Source organism: Chamaea fasciata, unplaced genomic scaffold (assembly GCF_029207755.1).
Source record: "Chamaea fasciata isolate MVZ Bird 193981 ecotype frontalis unplaced genomic scaffold, bChaFas1.0.hap1 SCAF_2, whole genome shotgun sequence".
NCBI lineage: Eukaryota > Metazoa > Chordata > Aves > Passeriformes > Sylviidae > Chamaea > Chamaea fasciata.
This window is the reverse complement of record NW_027094087.1, coordinates 23199690-23219080: the sequence shown is the minus strand read 5'-3', so window position 1 is coordinate 23219080 and position 19391 is coordinate 23199690. Positions and strand designations below refer to the sequence as shown.

At 42.5% G+C, this 19391-nt stretch overlaps 1 protein-coding gene across 5 annotated transcripts in view; it reads left to right on the top strand.

Moving 5' to 3' along the window:
* LSAMP (limbic system associated membrane protein) overlaps window positions 1–19391 on the top strand; it is a 993127-nt gene that overhangs the window by 829079 nt on the left and 144657 nt on the right. For all 5 annotated transcript variants that reach the window (XM_066175262.1, XM_066175261.1, XM_066175259.1 and 2 more), the window contains one exon: window positions 73–305. In XM_066175262.1, the coding sequence (XP_066031359.1) occupies window positions 73–305 (233 nt within the window). The remainder of the gene's footprint in view (window positions 1–72; window positions 306–19391) is intronic.

Sequence of the window (19391 nt, the reverse complement as noted above, 5' to 3'; positions counted from 1 at the left end):
AAAGAGAAGGGACAAAAGGGAGATGATGGAGAGTGTTGTTAATCTCCCCTTTACTTGTCTCATCCTCTGCAGGTGTTATGTAGAAGACAGAAGCTCCAAGGTTGCCTGGTTAAACCGTTCTGGCATCATTTTTGCTGGAGAGGACAAGTGGTCCCTGGACCCTCGAGTAGAGCTGGAGAAGAGAAACCCCCTGGAATACAGCCTGCGGATCCAGAAAGTGGATGTCTACGATGAGGGGTCCTATACGTGTTCAGTGCAGACACAGCATCATCCCAAGACTTCCCAGGTTTACTTGATCGTGCAAGGTAAGCAACATGCCTGATAGGAGGGCAGAGAGCAAAAGACACAGTGAATGGAGGGATCTCTGTTTTTGTAAGAGAAACTCCAGAGTCAGTAGCCTTTGTGTCCTTTGTGTTTACACAGGAGTCAGCTGGACTCTTCCCTTCCACTGTGGCATAGCATGGTTTTACTCTGCTGTCACTTTGTCCTTTTTAAAGTGGTGACAGAGCAGGGGACACCAGTGATGCCAAGCCATATTCTAGTCTAATGCAAACCTTGCTCCTGGCTCTGGCTGTTTGGCACTAATGGGAAAGCATTTGTTTATAATGACACTTTTCAGAACATTGTTCCTCATCTCTTCCCACAGACCACTCTGGTTTCTTCACCTCCTCCTTTCTCTTCTTTTTCCTTGTGTCAACAAGCTACTGTACTGTGTTTTTTGGCCTTCCATAGTCAACTCTTTGCCAGGCAAAGGAATTGTTTTTCCTGTGAGTTTTTGCATGTTGGGTCATTGGTTTGCAGGGTGCACCATAACTAGGCATGTGTGAAAACTAGTACCTGAGGGACCTGCCACATACCTTATGTTGCCCTCTCCTTTTTTAGCTACACTTCTCCTGTGTGTGTTACAAGGAACAGGAAACTTGACAAACCAGCATTGTCCTATCTGTCTGCCTGTATTCATGGCATAACAGAGAGTAAACAAATTAAAGAGTTCACCAATTATTGGTAAGGTCATTTGGGAGTTTACTTGTTCTATCCTCTCCAGACCAGAACACCAGACAAGTGAGGTTACCCAGTTTTGTTTACTTCTGCTTTTAATCTTCATGCCATTTTGTCTACCTGCCTATTTATCTAAAATATTTACAGAGCAGCTTAGGTGATAGATATGTATGAATGTGCTTGATACATATCACAGATATATTCAACTTCCATATTATCCTTGAGGCAGGAATTTGTTATTTCTCCTGATTTGTCTAGTAACCCATTCAGCTGCAGATTTTATTTCCCCCAGCAAGTTTTTGAATTGCTCTGATTATAAATGCACTCAGGAAGGGGCTTTTCCTCTTGCTGGCACTGCTTGGCAAACTGAGGGGCTAAGTAGCATCCCAAGTGTTCATCTGCAAGGTGAAGAAGTCCGGACATGTCATCAGAGGTGATGTTTACACACAGGTGTAGTGAGCCAGAAGGCTCCTGGTTGGTTTTCTTGCCCAGAATCCTCTCCCAGCAGCAGGAAAAGCAGCCCACGCCCACACACAGAGCAGCTCACCCGGCCTGGCTGAGTGCTTGCTGCAGGAAATGCATTCCCCAGCCCTGGAGGTGTACCCTGCCTCACTACAGCAGAGCAGAGCCAGCCCTCTGTAGGTGGTTTATTGCTGGTGAAATCTCTCAGCACACAATTTCCATTTACCTGTCAAGAAAAATATAGGGACAAATGAATTCTAGAGCCATGCATATGTATTATTAATTTTATTTGTGTCTATTAGATATGGGCCTAAGCAGCAAAATTGAGTTCTCTAGCTTAGCTTTCACTTAAATACGTGGGTATGTGGCTCTGAACTACTGCCACCTTTCTGAGAATGAGAAAATTTAGGTTTTGACACTCCTAAAGTCTAGATTCCTGTAAATAAGGTATCTGTGGGTAATCTTTGTTCTAATACCTGCAACAAATTTCATTTTAAAAAAATTGTGATATTGTGCTTACTGTATAATCCTGTAATAAGTGAAACTCATAGCTTTAATTTTTCTAACATTAAATTTAATCCAGAAAAAAAAGTGAAGGAAAAAAAAATACAAAATCCTTTACAAATTGGAAGAGTTAGTCTCATTTTAAACACATTTAAAAATAATCTTAACTAATAAAACTAATTCAGTACAAAATAATGTATGATAGAAAATAATCCCTGTAGTCTCAGAGTATTATTTTCTTATATTTATTGCTATTTTTCTAAGATTTGCAGGTTGTCTGCCTGAAAAATAGTCTGCTACTAGTACAAATTAAAGGAGTTTGGATATTGAGTCATGCTAAAACTATTTAGTTTTATTTTTTTAATGCAGTTTATTTACTTCTCTTGTTTTTGTGTTCATACATTTCAAAATATAGGCTATTTGAAACTCTGGGCATCCCAAATGTAAAACGAAAGAAAGAAAGAAAGAAAGAAAGAAAGAAAGAAAGAAAGAAAGAAAGAAAGAAAGAAAGAAAGAAAGAAAGAAAGAAAGAGAAAGGAAGGAAGAAAGAAAGAAAAGAAAATACAGCTCCTGAAACATTCAATGACAGAGTGGTCAACTGGTCTGCCTGGTAATATGGGAGGAGAATTTCTGGAATGATGGTCAGGGAAACAAAAACAAACCAGGATCAGAGACTCATTGCTAGCTTTGTGCACATGGTTGGTGCCTGGATTTGCCAGTGAAAGATACTGCAATGACAGCTGCTCCTGCCCTGGAGCCAGTGGCTTGGCCTTGTCCAGGCTTCCTACTTCTCTCACTCAGTGTTGCCACAGATATTTCTGCTCTGCACTACCAAAGACAAATCCTTAATCTCTCCCAGCTCAACTCCCTCATCTGTCTAGCCCCAATGGGAACACAAATTCTATTATCCCTTGACACAAATGGGATAGTTATAGCAGAGGCTAATAAGTGGGTAGGCAGATCGCAGAGGCTGTTGGAGCTGTTAAAACTGGAGGCCACTCCATGTCCACAATGCCAGCTGAAGGAGGCAGGCTCCAGTGTATCCTGTGTTTGCTGTATTTAGATCACTGCAGTCTAATGGAGTTGCATTCTAGAACCAGGTCCTTTTCAGCCTTGAGAAAATCAGCTTTTCTTGGGGTGAGCTCTGCTTGGTGAACTCTGCTGGCCAGAGCTGCAGAAGTATATCACAGAAAAAGGGGCATCACCTCTATAATGTATGTGCTCAAGTCCTTTAGTATTTCCATGGGAAGAACCAGTTCTACTTTGTCAGCCAGCACCAATCTCTGCAAAAACAGCCTACTTGGTCTGCTCCTTTCCTCTCTTAAGTGTGTACTTCCATGGATAAGATCCCTCTCAACTGGGCATATTGCAGAAGTCTAAAAGGGGCGCAATGAAATGACACTTAAAAAAATCATAACTTCATGGACAGCTAAAAGCAGAAAAAGTTGTCCTCGTAAGTCTTTCCAGGTTTTGAAATATAAAGCCAACTCTGCTAGTAGAAGTAGGCATTTGCTGCCAAAAGATTCATTAGTACAGCTCTGGCCATCACTCCCATCTTTCGGACCTAGGTGGGCAGCACTGCTTGCAGTTCAGTGGACTAGAGGTGGCTGTCTCTGCCCAGCTCAGTTACTACCAGGTGCTCTCTCCACTGGGGTGAACACACCAAGAGACTGTTCTGAGCCACCACCTCACTCAAAGCATTTTGTGCTGCTTCAATTTTGGTATAATGGCCAGTTGCAAAGCTTTCTGTTTACTACCCCAGTTATTTCTGCTGTGTCTGATCGAGAGAGTAAACACTTGAAAGGACCTGCAAGAGATGGTCTGGTCCTTCCCCATGCAGTGAGAGAAGATCAGCTCTACAGTGGCTGCCCCATACATGTATTGTTTTGAAGATGCCCTGTGCCTGCAGAGCTAGTGCATGTCCATTATTTCACTCTCCTTGCATTTGGAAAGCTTTTATTAACATACAATCCAAATTGATTTTGCTGCCAATTATTTCTGGTCCTTCCAAGACACATAGTGGTTATTTCTCCTTTTCCTCAAAACTGCCTTTTATCTGCCTGAAACCCCTTGTATCAGAGATCTCTAGTGTAGGGTAACAGGCGCACTGCTTTCCCGAGGTCATATTTTTTCAACCCCTGTGGCATATATATTTCACTACTGTTTGATTTGTCTACATGTTTTCCTTAAATGTACTGTCCAAAACCAAACAACAGTTCCAGTTTAGGATTCAATCATGCAGATACAAGTACCAGCCATGTTTTGCATATCACACTTCACTCACCCCAGAATGAAATGAGATTTACCTTTTTTATATGAGTGCCTCATGGCTTTCACTTATTTAGTCTTCCTGTGTTTCTAATCCTCTCTTACTGGTCTGCAGCTCATTCTTCACTTTTGTATTTGAACATTAATTGGCTTTCCCCCCTTCCTGAGAATACTGCTTTGCGCTGACTCCTGTTGGATGTCATCTGGTTGGTCTCTCCATGAAGGCCACTTCAGTTTACTTACGATCCTGGGCTCCAAAGCACTTGCAACTGCCCCCAAGTTAGTGTCATCGACAAAAGTCAGGTGCCTCGTTTCTGTTCAATCATGAAGGTGTTTATTAAAGTATTGAAGAGGTCAGGACACAAAACAGACTGTGACAGCAGCCCAGTAAACCCTCCGTCCCTGGTGGAGAGCGATCTGTTGATTGCGGCTCTTTGAAGCATCTTGATGGAGATTTAACATCCACCATATTCTCTTAGCTTGTTGAAGACTGTCAGGTCTTCTGAAGTCAAGATATATCACATAATCACACATATTGCTTCTACATTATCTGTTATGCCAGCTATCCTACAAAAAAAAAAAGGGAAATGAGGCTGGGGTGGCATGATATGTGTTTGCCAAAAGTACATTGCTTTTTTTTTCCCCTTTACTCCATTATTATCATCTCGGTGCTTGTAAATGGGATGTTTAATCATTTGTTCCAGTATGTTGAGTGACGTGTTCCAGGAGAATTGAATCATAAGAGGTACACAGTGGCTGCCCTGTTCCCAGCATTACCTTGGGTTTTTGTTCTTTTAGTGCTCTATCCTCGAGCCCTTCTCAGGCATTAAATAACAGTGGAAAAATTCCTGTGGTCCTTATTTGCCTCATCCAGATGACAGGCACAAGGGCACAAAGATCTTGACATCCATGGGGTTGAAAAATTCCTGCCATAAAGAATTTCTTAAATTTCCTAGGCCTAGCACCTAGGCTTACCCAAGTCAATCTGAAGAAGTAACTCTACTAGGAGGAAGCAAATTGTTGCCAGAGCCTCTACATATAGACATCAGTGTGAATGTATGTAGTTGTAACTTTTCAGCGAAACAAGAACATTCCATTGGTTTTGAATTTGATTAAAATTTGATCAGGAAGGTTTTACAGGTCTGAGGTGCTTTTTCTGGTCATATTATGAAGACAAAAAGGTATATTATTACCACAGCCCATCTAAAACCTAACCATACTCAGCTGATGCATGAAGAGCTTTACATTCACATTTTCACTCACAGCTTGGGATTCCTGCCAACTCAATAACATTTCTTGTGTTTCCCAGTTTTTGATTGTAAAGATTTTGGGCTCTCCCTTGGTTTAATGTTTATTTCATGGAAAAAATTAAGGGCTTTGTCATTTTGGCAAAACAAAAACAAATTTGGAAATGTCAGCAGCAAATGGTCACAAAGAGGAGGGCTTGTTTACTGGCCAGCCCAAATGACAAATGCAAAATCAAGTGCACAGCAGCTAAGGCCAAATCCTACAGTTTTCTTTCTAACTGATAGGCATCAGTGTGTGAAAAGAAGTACAGAGTGTAGCCTTTCTCCATTATGAATTGCCTTTGTAGTGCTCTTTGCTTTCAAAGATTCAGACTCACTGGTCATTGTTTCAACATGATATAAAGATGTATTTGTTGTTGCTGGGATTTAACCATAGAGAGTTTATTATTAACTCCATGAGTGGATTAGCTGTGCACCCTCTCAGTCCACTCTCCTGAAATTAGACTTTGTGCTGGTGACTGGTACAGCACAGAGAGATCCTTTACCCGCACAGGCAGCTGAGGCCAGTCTGGCTTCCCCAACACAAACTGCTTTGCCAGCAAGGCCCTTGGTTAGAGCTGGGTCTAGGGCTGATGTGAGAGGGTGTTGTCCACCATCCCTGGAGGAATTTGAAAGATGTGTAGATGTGGCACTAAGGGACATGGTTTAGTGGTGGACTTGGCAGTGCTGGCTTAACTTGATGATCTTAGAGGGCTTTTCAAACCTAAGCAACTCTGTGGTTCTGTGATCTGCCCAGCCCTGGCCCTCATTTCTGAGGACAGCAATATTTGGTGATGCTTTGGACTTTGGGACTGTGAGAAACACTGCTGAGCAGAACTGATGCAAGGCACGAGAGTATGTTTTCTAGGAGCCTGAAGTCAGATATCAAGTGGAGGTAATTTCTGGCAGTCACCAGCTTGGCACCTGAGACAGAATGAGGTTCTTCTGACCAGATGTAGATGTTACTATTACTGTGGGTTATCTTGGACTCGTTTTGTCATAAGTGAGGAAACCAGACTTTTCTCAGGCACAGTCTAGTTCATCCTTAAGTAGCCATCAAAAATTCATCAGACAGATTGACCAGTGGAAATGTCATTGTCTCTCCCCTGGCTGTAGGGGAGAGCCCAGTCTGAGCAGTCCTTTTGGAGCCATGCATCCTTTTAGCCTTTCTATACCTCTTTCTGTCAATCCTCACTGGTGTTTACTCCTGCCAGAATACAGCATTCGTACCTGTCATTGCTTGTGGTGGGTTGCTGAGAGACTGGAGCCAAGCTGATCTTGAGCTCAGCAGATCTGTGGTGGGAGCCCACCTTCTCATGGCATTCCTGGCCTTCCCACCTCTTTGGCCAGCACTGGAAGCAGAGCAGTTTGAAGACAGCTATTTTTCCTTTCCCCTATTTTTCCTTTGCTAGCTAGATAGGAAGGATGTTGGAGTCAGATGCTGTTCTCTGAGAAATGTTGGCTTCCCTGCTTTGTGGGCACAAAGCCCAGAAATCGGAGGGATCTTTCTGAGCACTAGCACTGTAGCGTTTTTCATTCCAGGGAGCATTCAGTAGGTAAGAGCAAGCACCGACCACTCTGTCTTTTTTGGGACACAGCAGCAATGGGAAAATGACAGTGTATTTGGCATGCTGTTGCAAAGAATAATGAGATAACATGGGAATATGAATTTTCTGGGAGGAAGGAAGAAAGATCATTTTACTGGGAATGGTGGGGAGGAGAAAAAAGAAAAGATTTTAGGGGGGAGATAAATTCAAGTTATTACGGGGACTGGAAGAGAGAAGTCCAATGCATGTGGAAGGGAGTGACAGCAGTTTGGTGGGGAAAATAAGCTGAAAGAGCAAGGAATAGTCTTGGGCAACTGAAGCATGTTAGATCTTGCTGCATCTCTTTTGCTCTTACCATGGACCATACATTTCTAACAGAAAAATAATTCCAGAATGCACACAGTAGTATTAGTGGTAGTTTTTCTAGGTTTTCTGTGCTGTTTTGCTTTGGCAAACTCATAAAGTACAGGAAAAGGCACCTGGTGTTTCATAAGTTACTAAGGAATTTCCTTTCACTCCCCATCTAGATGCATTTTTATTGCATCCCCATGGTGTCCCGATGCCTCTTGACTTCTGTTTTCCTATCTCCAGGCATGGTTGGAATGATATGTTGCAGCTTAGGCTTCAGCTCTGTTATATTGGTTGGAGCTTAGCGCTTCTTAGTGCATAAATGAGGAGGTTTTTCTGGAAATATTTTGCTGCTTGCTTTGCAGGTGCAGGCAGGAGACAAAAACAGAGTACTTCAAAAAATGCTTACTCATTTTCGAGAAAGAAGTGTAGCACAAAATACATGGAATACTTTCCTGTGGCTGGGAGGAAGGATCTTGATACGATAATCCAAGTCCTTAGTGATATAAATCAGCTTAGCTTGAGTGGACTCTTCAGGGTGGTATCAGCTGATATTGTGTGATTTTGTTTGATCAGCCGATTCTAGATTCACACCAGTGCTTTGAAAGGTTTTGCCTTGTTATTTCTCAGTCTGATGGTCTCAGTCTGCAGTCCCAAGTCTTACCTCGGACTGTAAGACAGGGGAGTAGGGACAATATTTTTCTCTCCTTTTAGCTCCTAACACAGCAAGAGCTTAGTCCCACCACCATGTCTGCCAACCCTTGAGAGAGCACAAATAACCATTAGCTGTGAGACTGCACGTATCACTCCACTTCAAAGCCAAATGTGTTCCTGCTCCTACTGCTTAATAAAAAAAGGCTGTGGTAGCACAACAGTTGCCTTAACTTGTTGCTAGCCTTTAAATTTGGCCCAATTGCCTCACAACAAGACATGTCTCCTGGGATGTCCTAAGTCATAGATTCCCATTGCCTGTTCCCTCCGTGATGGCCAGTGTCTTGTCAGTAGTGGGTGAATTTAATTTTGTATTTTTTTTGCCACATCCTCTTGAGATTTCTTTGCAGGAAAGAATTGTTGGTATAATCAAGAATAATTATCTTATTTGTTTTACATGGCAGGCCTGTAACTGCTGAGTAGCTTGAAAATTAGCAAAAATCTAGTTTTTTTAAAAAAATTCTCGAAAAGATCTGATCTGAAGCTTTGGATTTCTAACACAAAATGATGAGAAAAGATATGTAGCAAGTGTCCATTAGAAACTTTAGGGTCAGTTTGTCTCTTTACTTGCAGTGTGGGTGATAGATAAAGTTAATTATATTCCACATTTCTCTGACTCAGATCAACCTTTTCTGTAGCTTTACTGTCCACAGGTTCCCCCTTGACTAAAAGCAGTCAAGAGGTCTGAAGGTAGGAGGCAACAGGACTTAGGGCACACAGCTGTGGTAACCCAGGCCTTGCAATTCCAGCATTCCTGGAACGGTGTGTTCCTTTCGCCTGTTTTTCTTATTTCATAGGTTCCATTTGAGTCAATGCTCAAAATCTGCCATGCTCCAAACTCCATGTGGGATGAAATTCCAGATTCCTGGGGTCCACCAGCTCATGTTCTTTGGTTTTGGCTGCTGTGTTACCATCTACAGTCATCACAGCTGTTTGTTAGTGGATGAGAACCTGGATCAAAATCTTGATTCCACTGAAATTAAAGGGAATTTTGCTCCATTGGAGCCAAGATTTCATTTGAAATTGGAATTGGCTAGAAACAGATTGTAAAATAAACCAAAACTGAGCCAGCAGTTCAAAAACAACATCAAGACTTATAAGAAGAAGAACATTTCTTTCCTACCTTAAAACTTTTCAGTTTTACTCTTTAATTTGAATTAATTATGGAAATAAAGAAATCGTCAGCTCAGGGAAGAGAATAAGGAGTTGGTGTTTCTGAAATGAGAGTGGGGAAAAGCAACTGGGCATGATGTCTGTGCCGGGCCTTCTAGCACATCCTTGTGTCTGCATGGTGCAGCTTGACCCCAGCTGACCCACGGTAACTGTGTTCTCCCACCATTTATCTCTATCCAGGGCTGGCCCTCATCACTCCTGAATGGATGTGTAGTCTGTCCTTTTGGTGTGTGTGCAGGCTATGCCTGGTAGGATAAGGCTCCTGCTGCTTTCCACAAAAACAACAAATGATAAATTGTGTTAGGTAATAGGTTTTCAGGGTTTGGATTTTGATGATTTTTAAGAGCTCCAGCTCTTGTTTTTATCTTAAGAAACATTGAAATTGCTACTCCAGTACCAGCTCCTTAGTCACCAGAAAGTGAAGAAATACTCTGAGAAAATAATTACTTAATATCACATTTCCTGTATAGCTGCTAAAATGTCAGTAGTTGGCTGCTTGGGAATAAGAAAAACACCGACAAAATTACAGAATAGCAGTTTCATTTAACAAAGCCCAAGATGTGACAGTTAGAGGGGAAAAATAACTCCCCAAATGTGCATACAACAGAATGGACAAAAAGGAAAAAGATACTTAGACATATGGCTTCCATTTACAGATTATTCAGACAGAGAGCACTTTCTCAAAATCCAACCACAGCTTTTGAAAATGTCTTAAAAAAATAGGTTAAAAAGTGTTAACTCTCCAGCAGAAAATAGGAAAAAGTTTGTTCCTGGGAAGGGAACAAAGGTTGGTGTTAGCAGTCTGAAGGCGCACAAGCACGTGGCCACTCTTGGTGGAAGTTCTGGGTCTCTACCTGTCACAGCTCAGGCTATCAGTGAGAAGAGTTCTGGTAGCAGCAACCAAACCCTGCCTGATAGTGGTGTGTGAAAGTCTGAAAGATCCCATTGTTTCTAAAAAATGCATTGGGAGTGTCATCATTTGTCTGTGTCGTCGTCCCCGTCCTGTCCCCGTCCCCCCCCCCCCCCACCCAATTTTCCTGAAAGGGCCTTTGGAAATCCCCTAATGAGGGTTGTGAGCTTTTTCAGTTCTGGTATCAATAGCCAGGGGCTACTGAGGCTTCAGCGATGCTGTTTTTAAATTTCCCTCCATATTAATGTATCAGATTTCCTTTACATTGACTATTTGATGGTGTGATCTTGTGCTTAAACAGTTTTTCATAAAATATTCTAGGAATGTCTTTATTATGTGGACACATATAAGAATGAGGAACAGTTCTTCAAAAATAAAACTATTGGTGCTCCTCAAACAGAAAAGTAGACTACAACTGTATTTTTTCCCAATTCCATGAAGGTTACCTTAAAAAAAAAAAAAAAATCTGTGGAGAAAAAAAAATAAAAAGCTAGGGAGGTCGTCTTTAATGAAACAAGAATAGGATTTTGGTGATAAGTTTTAATTTAGGGCAAATAATTTAATTGCAATGATTAATTAATTTTGGGGTGCATAAATTTGGCCTCTGGCAGGCTATTTTTTTATTATTATTATTCTTTTCTATGTCTTCTCTATCAGCAGTATAAGAAAAGCCTTTTGCCTTTAATAAGGTGAGGAGACACTCCCTTTGAACGTGTGGGAAAAGGACTGTCCTGGTGCAAGGGTCTGAACATAATGGCATCTCATCTTTAGGTGCCCTCAACTTGTGAGACAGACACGCTGCAGGACCAGTGAGTTTGTTTTCACGCTGTCTGGGCATGTGGATACTCAGCTCTGCACAGGGTGCAGGTGATGTGGTGGGCCTGGGGCATCTGGCTATGGCTGGCTTGGTCGTAAGAGAGGCTGGTAGCACTGCCTGGTGCTTTGAGAAAATTCCCAGCAAGGAGACCAGAGCTGTGTCACCAGAAGATGTTCTGTGTTAGGAATAGAGTACTTTAAACTTTACTCTGAGTCAGTGGGTGACTGGGGCCTCTCCTCAGGTTTTGTTAACTGGGAGGATCAGCTCTCAGCTTTGGTATACAGCAAGTATGTCATTAATGTGTTAAGTGTAGTCAGGCAAACTAAAAGAGTAAAGAGTCTTTCAAAGGGAGAGAAGCCAAGAAGCAAGATCCTAAGCCTCAATTCCACATGGCCCTCATGCAGGTGCTGCAGCAGCAGCTGTATTCTGGAGAGTCTCTTCAAAATGATTGTCCCCTTGTTAGACTGATAGGAATGTGACTTTTGGGTATGTTCCTGTTTCGAATGTTTAAAAAAAAAAAAAAAAAAAAAGTCTTTGGGAATAAGCATGATAAATCTCCCCAAATAGCTACAGAACAGACTGTGCAAGGTAGAAGCCTTATGACCTTGACTATACAAATCCAGCTATGATTTTAGGGATTATGACTGCATAGAGCTCCCAACTCACAATTTTACCTGAAAGATTAATCCACTTGTTGACCTACAAAATGAGGTTAAGAACCAGAGTTCATAGGGATGTCACCCGTCATGATCCTGTTTGAAGGGAGTGTTAACATGGTGACGGTGACTTTTACTCCTACTGTGGTTTTAACTATTGTGAATATATTTCACAATTCATGGCATATTTGGCTTCCAGGCAAATATTTATAGCTGTGTAAAGCCTCTGGACCACCTTCATAATTAAGGTAGACACCTTAGTTTTGCCTGTACATCCTGTGTGGCTAGTATCAGGGAAAGCCCTGGACTCAAAGCTAGATGGCATAGACTGGCTCATACTTTGTGCTACTTTGTGGCACTACCTTTTGGAATGGATAGAACATGTCCCCACTACACTGGGGACCAGTGGGGAGGCCTGGTCTTCTCTCTTTTCCCTGTGGCGACCCTGTGGCCCTGAGACATGCTTCTTTTTTGGTTGCTTGGTTTGTTATATTTTCTGGTTAGAAGTGCCTAAAATAAAGCAAGGGCTGGGACACAGTCTGGCAGATTGGCGCTTTTATAACGTGATGCCAGAGTGTGTGTTCCATGGCACAAGGACGTATGGAGGAATTAGAAAGCCCAGGGTCAGTGGGGTTGGTGTTGGAGGACTGTCACTGGTTCAGGAAGCTGAACTTGGCATCATCTGTATGTCTGGAGTCTGCTATCTGTATCAGCTGTGCCTGCTCCTGCTCTGAGAGGGGAGGCACTTCTTCATTCTGGGAAAGAGCCTGAGAGTGATCCTATGATTGTACCCATAGTTGCTCAAAGGACTGGAGCAAAAACAAAGGACTGTGTCTTGCTCTTTGGAGCAAAAGAGAACAAACCACATTGGTAGTATGGGCTTTGCCATTCAAGGTCATAAAAGATTTATCTCTTCTTAACAAATCCAGGGGGTTGTGTGGTTCTGCGAAATAAATTGCACGGAGACCCTATCAGAGACAGGACTAAAACCCAAGTCCAGAGATAAACATCTGTCACTTAGTATTTTAAGTGTGACTCTCTGAAGGTGTTGCATCTCTTGTCCGTATGGACAGTTAGTCTTGCAAACAGAAGTGGTGCACTGCAGCTGAGATTCATCACACTAAATCTCAGGCGTCTGAGTGCTAGTTACACAAATCTAAACTAGTCATCTGGCCCTCATCTGTAGTCTGTTGTGAGAGGATGGCATCTGACTCTCTGCTGTCTGCCTCGAGATAACGTGATAGATCATCCCCCAGAAGTCCCATTTACTTTGGTCTACAAGAGGAATGTAAATTACTAATTTAGATTTACACAGCAAACTTTTCAACGTCTAAAATTTGGTGGCATGAATCTACCCCGTATGTCTGTGCAGGAAAAATGAAAGCACATAAAAGACTGGTTCTGGAGACTCTGTCATCACCCACAGTCTGTGTTCTCAGCTGCACTGACAGGTCTTGACTATTCCTCTTGCCATAACCTGCACTGTGTGACATTAAATAGTATAACAATACCTTTTGTTTTAGTCTATAATCTGTTCTTTAATGGACAATGCTTTCAGTTATAATCCCTGACATATTTACCTGTCCTTGCAAAGGGCAGCTGCATTCCTCTCCAAATCTCTTGCCATAAGCCTGACATAAATTCATACAAGTTCTCCCAGTGAAGGGTTGCAGTCTCCTTGATTGGATAATCCTGCCTGCTCTCTCCCACTGAGCCAGAGGGTAAGGGACTCCCCTGAAAAGATTTCTGCACTTTCTGCCACTAGCCCAGCACAGCCCGAGGCACAGGCTAAATTTTTCACAGGATGAGTATTGCTATTCTAGCCCAAAGTGTTCCAGGGTACTTAATTTTTCTCCCAGATTTCCTGCTACCTCATCTCTCAAGTCCTTGAACTCCTTTGAGATATCACTAGTGTTAGACCCTAGTGCTTATTACGGTCTTCTTTCTTCTCCCTGAAGGTAAAACTATATAAGATTTTAAAAAGAAACTCCAGGTATTTATTGATTTGCACATGCAGTTCTCAGGAGCTGCAGTGCCTGTTGCATATCAGTGCTGGGTGTTGCCATGTGTCCATCTCTGGTGCCTCAAAGTCCATTACCTTCTATAGATTTCACTGTGTAATCCTCTTCTTCCTCATGTTCAAGGACAAACTGCGGTCTAGTCTCCCAGTCCTTTCCACTCCCTTAAAAAAGCCAACAAACAAACTTTCCACCTTCCAAAGAAACAAAAAACTCCTCTTCATCTCCATTTATCCAGTCATACTGGGTTTGTGGGCATGTTTCTGACGGCAATCGCAGAAACTCTGGAGTCTGCACGTGAAGAGCAGAAATTCCTCTCTTTGGCTCCCAGATCAAATCAAATCAAATCGGTGTTTATTTCATTGCCTCGATAAATTTTTTATTAACTGTGTTAGAAGTCTGCGAGGAAGAGAGAAGGGGAAGAGAAGAAAAAAGCTGTTCAGGAATGCAGACTGGGCAAAGTGCCCACAATTAATGGGGTAGCAGCAACCGTCGGGTATTTGAAAATTCTCTGGTGCCAAATGCCAGGAGGTTTCTGCTGCCTGTGACAGCTGGCCATCATTATCGGACGACTGCTTCTCTGTGCATCTTAGATCCGTGTCTTTGTCTCTGACCAAGTCACTCTCGGTTTCTGTTTTGCAGGAACATACTGAAGCAATTAGGGCATGTTGGACGATTGTAGGGATGAGTGAACAGTGTTGGGTAATATACAAAAATTGCAATTTCTCTTCTGTGCTAGCCCTAATTCCCATATCTCAAGATGAGCTTAAACCACCATCCCAGAGATAGGCCTCCCTCAGCATTCGATGAATTTGAGCTGCAGTTTTGCAGCTCTGTCCAGCTACTTGGTAATTCCTTATTCATTGCTGCTACAGGGCACTTGGCCTCTTCAGAGGTTGTTACAGCCCATTCTGAGTGATACCCATCTTTAAGGAAGCAAATCCCAATGCTCAATGCACCATTTATGTTGCTAAGTATCTCTGTCCCACTAATGAAACAGTGAGCACATATTCTTGGTCAGAAGCTGCAAACTCATTTGAAGTTACTGAGGACAAACTGAGACTACTGATATTGTGCCACCCAATTTGAGGAAGAGAATCTGTAAGGGTAAATTTCTTGTATGTGTCTGTCAGAAAACCATCTAAGAGGCATCTTGTCTCCTAGGGAATGTAGTAAATCCAGAGATAAACCAAAGCAGAATAATTGATGTAGAGAAGGATCTCCAAATAGAAGGGTTAAGTACAATGCATGGACATTCAGTCTGGAGGGAAGTGGCAATAGCATTCATCGGTCTGGGGAGAAGTCTGTGGAGATAAAAGCTTTATATCAGTTCTCATTAAAATTTTTGATCTGGAGCTCCCCACAAGGGGCAGTTGCTTGACTACATGTAAGTTTTACAGGCAGAAAGACTTCTTAAGGATCTAGAGGGCACTCAGGCAAAATGCACAGAAAGTGTCTGACATGAAGGGAACACATGAAATAGAAAATTGTCATGGATGCTATACCTCCCTGGTTTTTTGTAGTTTCTTTTCCTCCTTGATCTGGGACATTCAGCCATTGGCCTGTTCTAGAAGGGGAAGTTCAGACCACTGATAGGAAGAGGTGTCCCGAGAGCTTAGGAGGAGTACAGTCATGCCTTCTCAGGAGCTTTCCAACCCAGTACTATAGAGCTAACAGCAGAGTGACCTGATTTTTTTGAAAGGCATATCTGGGGCACACTTGAAACCATGCAGGGAGAGAAGGATTTTTTTTTTTTTTTTTAATGAATACCTTTTCCTTTCATGGCATCCTCAGAAACCTCAAATGGGAAGAAATTGTGATTCTTGAGAAGGTTGTGCCTTACAGTTGGAGTGGAGACTGAAGTGTATCTTGAAGAAGATAGTTTGGACAGGAATATTGAGCTTTGGAAATAAAGAGAATAGTGAGGCCTCCAGACTAAGGCTCACATGGGACACAGCACCTCAGCAGGGAAGTACAGTAACAGAATTGTTTACTTTTTTTAGGTATGAACAGGTATCCATGCCTTGAACATTTTAACTTTTTTTTTGCTTTGACATCTCTGCAGTAAAAGGTAGTAAAAAATACTGTGCCAAAACCCAAGTACCAGAGGTATTCCAGAGTGGGTCCCCATAAGCCGTTGTAAGGCAGTATAGGAACCTCACAAGGCACTAGTTGGCAGAACTCTCTAATTAGGTGCCAGACTGTTGTAAATCAGTGGGAAAATACTTCTCATAACTTGAATGGTATTTTAGTTTATCATCAGTTAATGTTGCCTCTTACTGGGTCTCAAAATATGCCACAGTGCAGGTTCTGCAGTGAATTCATTCATTAGAGGACCAATCACTGCCAATGGCAAAGCAGGTATTCTTGTCATACATCAATTCTCTTCTCCTTGCCTTTTGCTGCTAGTGAGTTCTTGCCATCCCCATCGTGTCTTCATTTCAGTTGTTCACAGTGACACAAAATGTCTCCTGCCTGAGGTCAATCTCCCTGTGATAAAAGTCTTCCATAGAATTAGTCAGGCTGGAAGACAGACAGGTATCAAAACATAAGCCTTCAGAAAAAGGTGGCAGGCTGTCAGTTCCCATTAGCTAGTGCTACCTGGGCAGCCTGCTGACTCTTCACCATTCTAGGTGGGAGAGAGAAGTTTTAATGAGCAACAGAGGGAGTGGAGAAGGGAAAAAAAAAAAGGTAGTTTGGATTATAAGTGATACTTCTGGTAGTGGGTGACAGACATACAGGTGTAGAGGTATATGTCCATGTCATAGTTGACATCTGGTTTATATCAGTGCAATTTCACTGACTTCACAGAAGTTCCTCCTGATGTTTTCTATACTAGTGCCGGGGTGTGTTGGATTGGATCTAGGTGCAAAAACACCCTCAAACATCTATCAGATTTGCAAAGTATTTAAAGAAGGTGTGTGCTCCTCTGTGGAGGTCATAGCTAGGACTAGCAAGAGCAAATCAGGAATGAGATGTATTCAGCTGTGAAATAGCCTCCCAAGGGCAAAGGTAGAAGAGTCATTTCCCAGAAAGTTTAAGTACTAGTTGGCCAAAACACTATTAGATATGCAGTGAGAACAAACCTGCCTTTCCGAATGCCCCAAGCCCTGGAAGATAGAATAAGTGTGCAAATGATTCTTCTGTCTCTAGAGTACATGAACATCTGAGATCTGAATTGCTGCAGGTCCCATTCTTCTCCCTAACATTCAACCTACATTTAAATTCTAATTGACTTAGAGTGAAGACTCGTAAAGCTTTCTCTGTTTCGCCCGGATGCTGAATCCTCAATGAAAATATAAACTGTGTCATTAGATGTTGGGCGGATGTTGAGCATAAAGGAGCTGGTTTAAGCTGAAAATTGCACAGCTCATTCCAATTAGTCATTCTGCATATAAAGTGCTTGCAGTGACTATACCTTTAGAGAGGAAAGACATTAGTATAACTAAATGCATCCCCACTGGATATTTTTATTCCCACAAAAGTTGATGTTGGGCTAGCGATGGAGATGCTATGTGCCTTGTATGGTTTCCTGAGCAGGTGCAACATCTTCCTTCCTATGGAGAGCTATTCCTATTTCTTCAGGAAATGCATTGTCTGCCAGGACCCTTAGTGCACTAACTGGACCTTGACTAGTCTCTGCAGCTGTATCCACCTACCCTGTGTCAAGGGTCTCCATGTAAGCTCAGGTCTGGACTGGCATATTAGATGTCCCTGTCTTCAGCTGGGACTCTGGTGCCACCTCTTGGATGGACCTTGGACCTGTGTGCCAGGTAGCATATCTCTGACTTTATCCCTGGCCTCGTTTTCCTGCATGGACCCTGGATCTGGTTCACCACATCCATAACCCATGACACCAGCATCTGGCTTTGCCCACTCTCTTCAGGTCCATGGGGAATATGGAGGTGAGGGCACAGGCGTGGTCATCCCCAGCACACTGCCAGTACAATCCATGTAACTGCAAATTTTGGGTGGGACTTACCTCACTGTAAGCTGTATCCTTCTAATAGATGTCTAACCTGAGGAAGTCTTGAAACACTTGGAATGAATCAGCCTATCAAAATCACTCTCTATTCACTGACTGTGGGGTTAGGTAAAAAATAATAGAATCATAGAATACAAATGTTTTGGGTTGGAAAGGACCTTAATAATCATCTAGTTCCAACCCCCATGCCATAGGCAGGGACACCTTCCACTAGACCAGTTTGCTCAAAACCCCATCCAGCCTGGCCTCGAACACTTTCAGGAGTGCTTACATTAAATGTTTTATTTTGGGAGAGTAAATTAACTGAACCACCACCCTTGCCAGCTTAAAATTGCTGTGTAAATTCTACTGTAGTTTGTTTTCTTAAGAAAATTGTGTTTATGCCTCTACCAACAGCCTGATTCTGATTATCTCTGGAAGAGCAAATAGGGTTATGTTTGTGTAAGCAGGAGGAGAGCTGGATCAGCATTAAAGGTTTGGAGTAACCTGAGATAAAATAGCTTCTTTCACATTACTGTCTATCACTAATAAGGTGCCTGTGGGCCTCCCAGTCTTTCTTTGGCTGAGCACTAAAAAGTCCAGTTCATTTTTAAGCATCAGAGGGAGCCTTGCATATTGCTGCAGCTTGCTTCATGTATTATAAGAAATTATTAGAAGCATTTTTCTCTGTTTTGCTATCTATCCTCAAGGGTTTCCCCACAGAACATTCACCACTGGGAAGGGAGTCTAGCATGTTGTTGGTATTTTATTCAGTGTTTTACCATTACACCAGTGAAGGTTGGGGTGGAAATTTGGATTGTAAATTCTGTTTCTTGAGTTTAAAACGGTTTTGACTCTTTAGTTATGAAGAAGCATCCCCTTTCTTGAGCCAACAGTGCTGTAGGCAACTGCTGGCCAAAAGAAGAAAGATGCCTCCAGGCTCTTAACTGGAGCTCTCTACATACAGTACTATAGTGTTGGCAGTAGGCTCAGGAATAATCAGGGACATAGCTCTCTGAGAAACTCTGGTACCACGTTTCCATTTCTCTAGGAGATTTGGGATTGCTAACACCTGATCTTCTGGTGTTATCAATGCAAGGCTCTCAGTCCTTTTTTGCCGTCTTTTGGAGCTGGACTTCCTGAGAGGTTTGACTCCTTCCTTGTTTGGAGTGCAAACAGCACACACTCAAAACTATTGTGTTTTCTCCTAAAACTGCTGAAGATCAACAACCAATGCAAAGATGAGAAGGAAGTAAATATGTCCTTGCATTGACCTGTCTAGGGCCCCACAAAAACTGTTGGGGACTTCCATGTTACTGCTGACAGTTGTGGAAGGTAGTCAAATACTGTGACAGACAGCAGAATCAAAGTCTTTAAATAGGTTAAAAAAAATAGGTTGCACCTCATCCACAGGGCATAAAATGAAAGAAAAAAAAATGTTGCACTCTCCCTGTTCCTCCAGAGCAAGTAGCTGGTTGTTGGCAGAGTTTCTCTGCCTGAAGGCATCACAATATAACATGTCTCATAATGGCTGCACACCTCCTGCTGTGAGCAGTGGGATTTGGAGAAGAGGTACCCATGCTAGCCAGGAGAGCAGCGCACACAGCTGGCTTCCAGCTGCCATTGTCATCCTATTACCTGGCACTATGTTCTCATCACCTCATGAGGGTGAGGCAGAGCTCCTCTGTCAGCCAGGCTATCCCTGGCTCATCCCACCACGCCATCTGT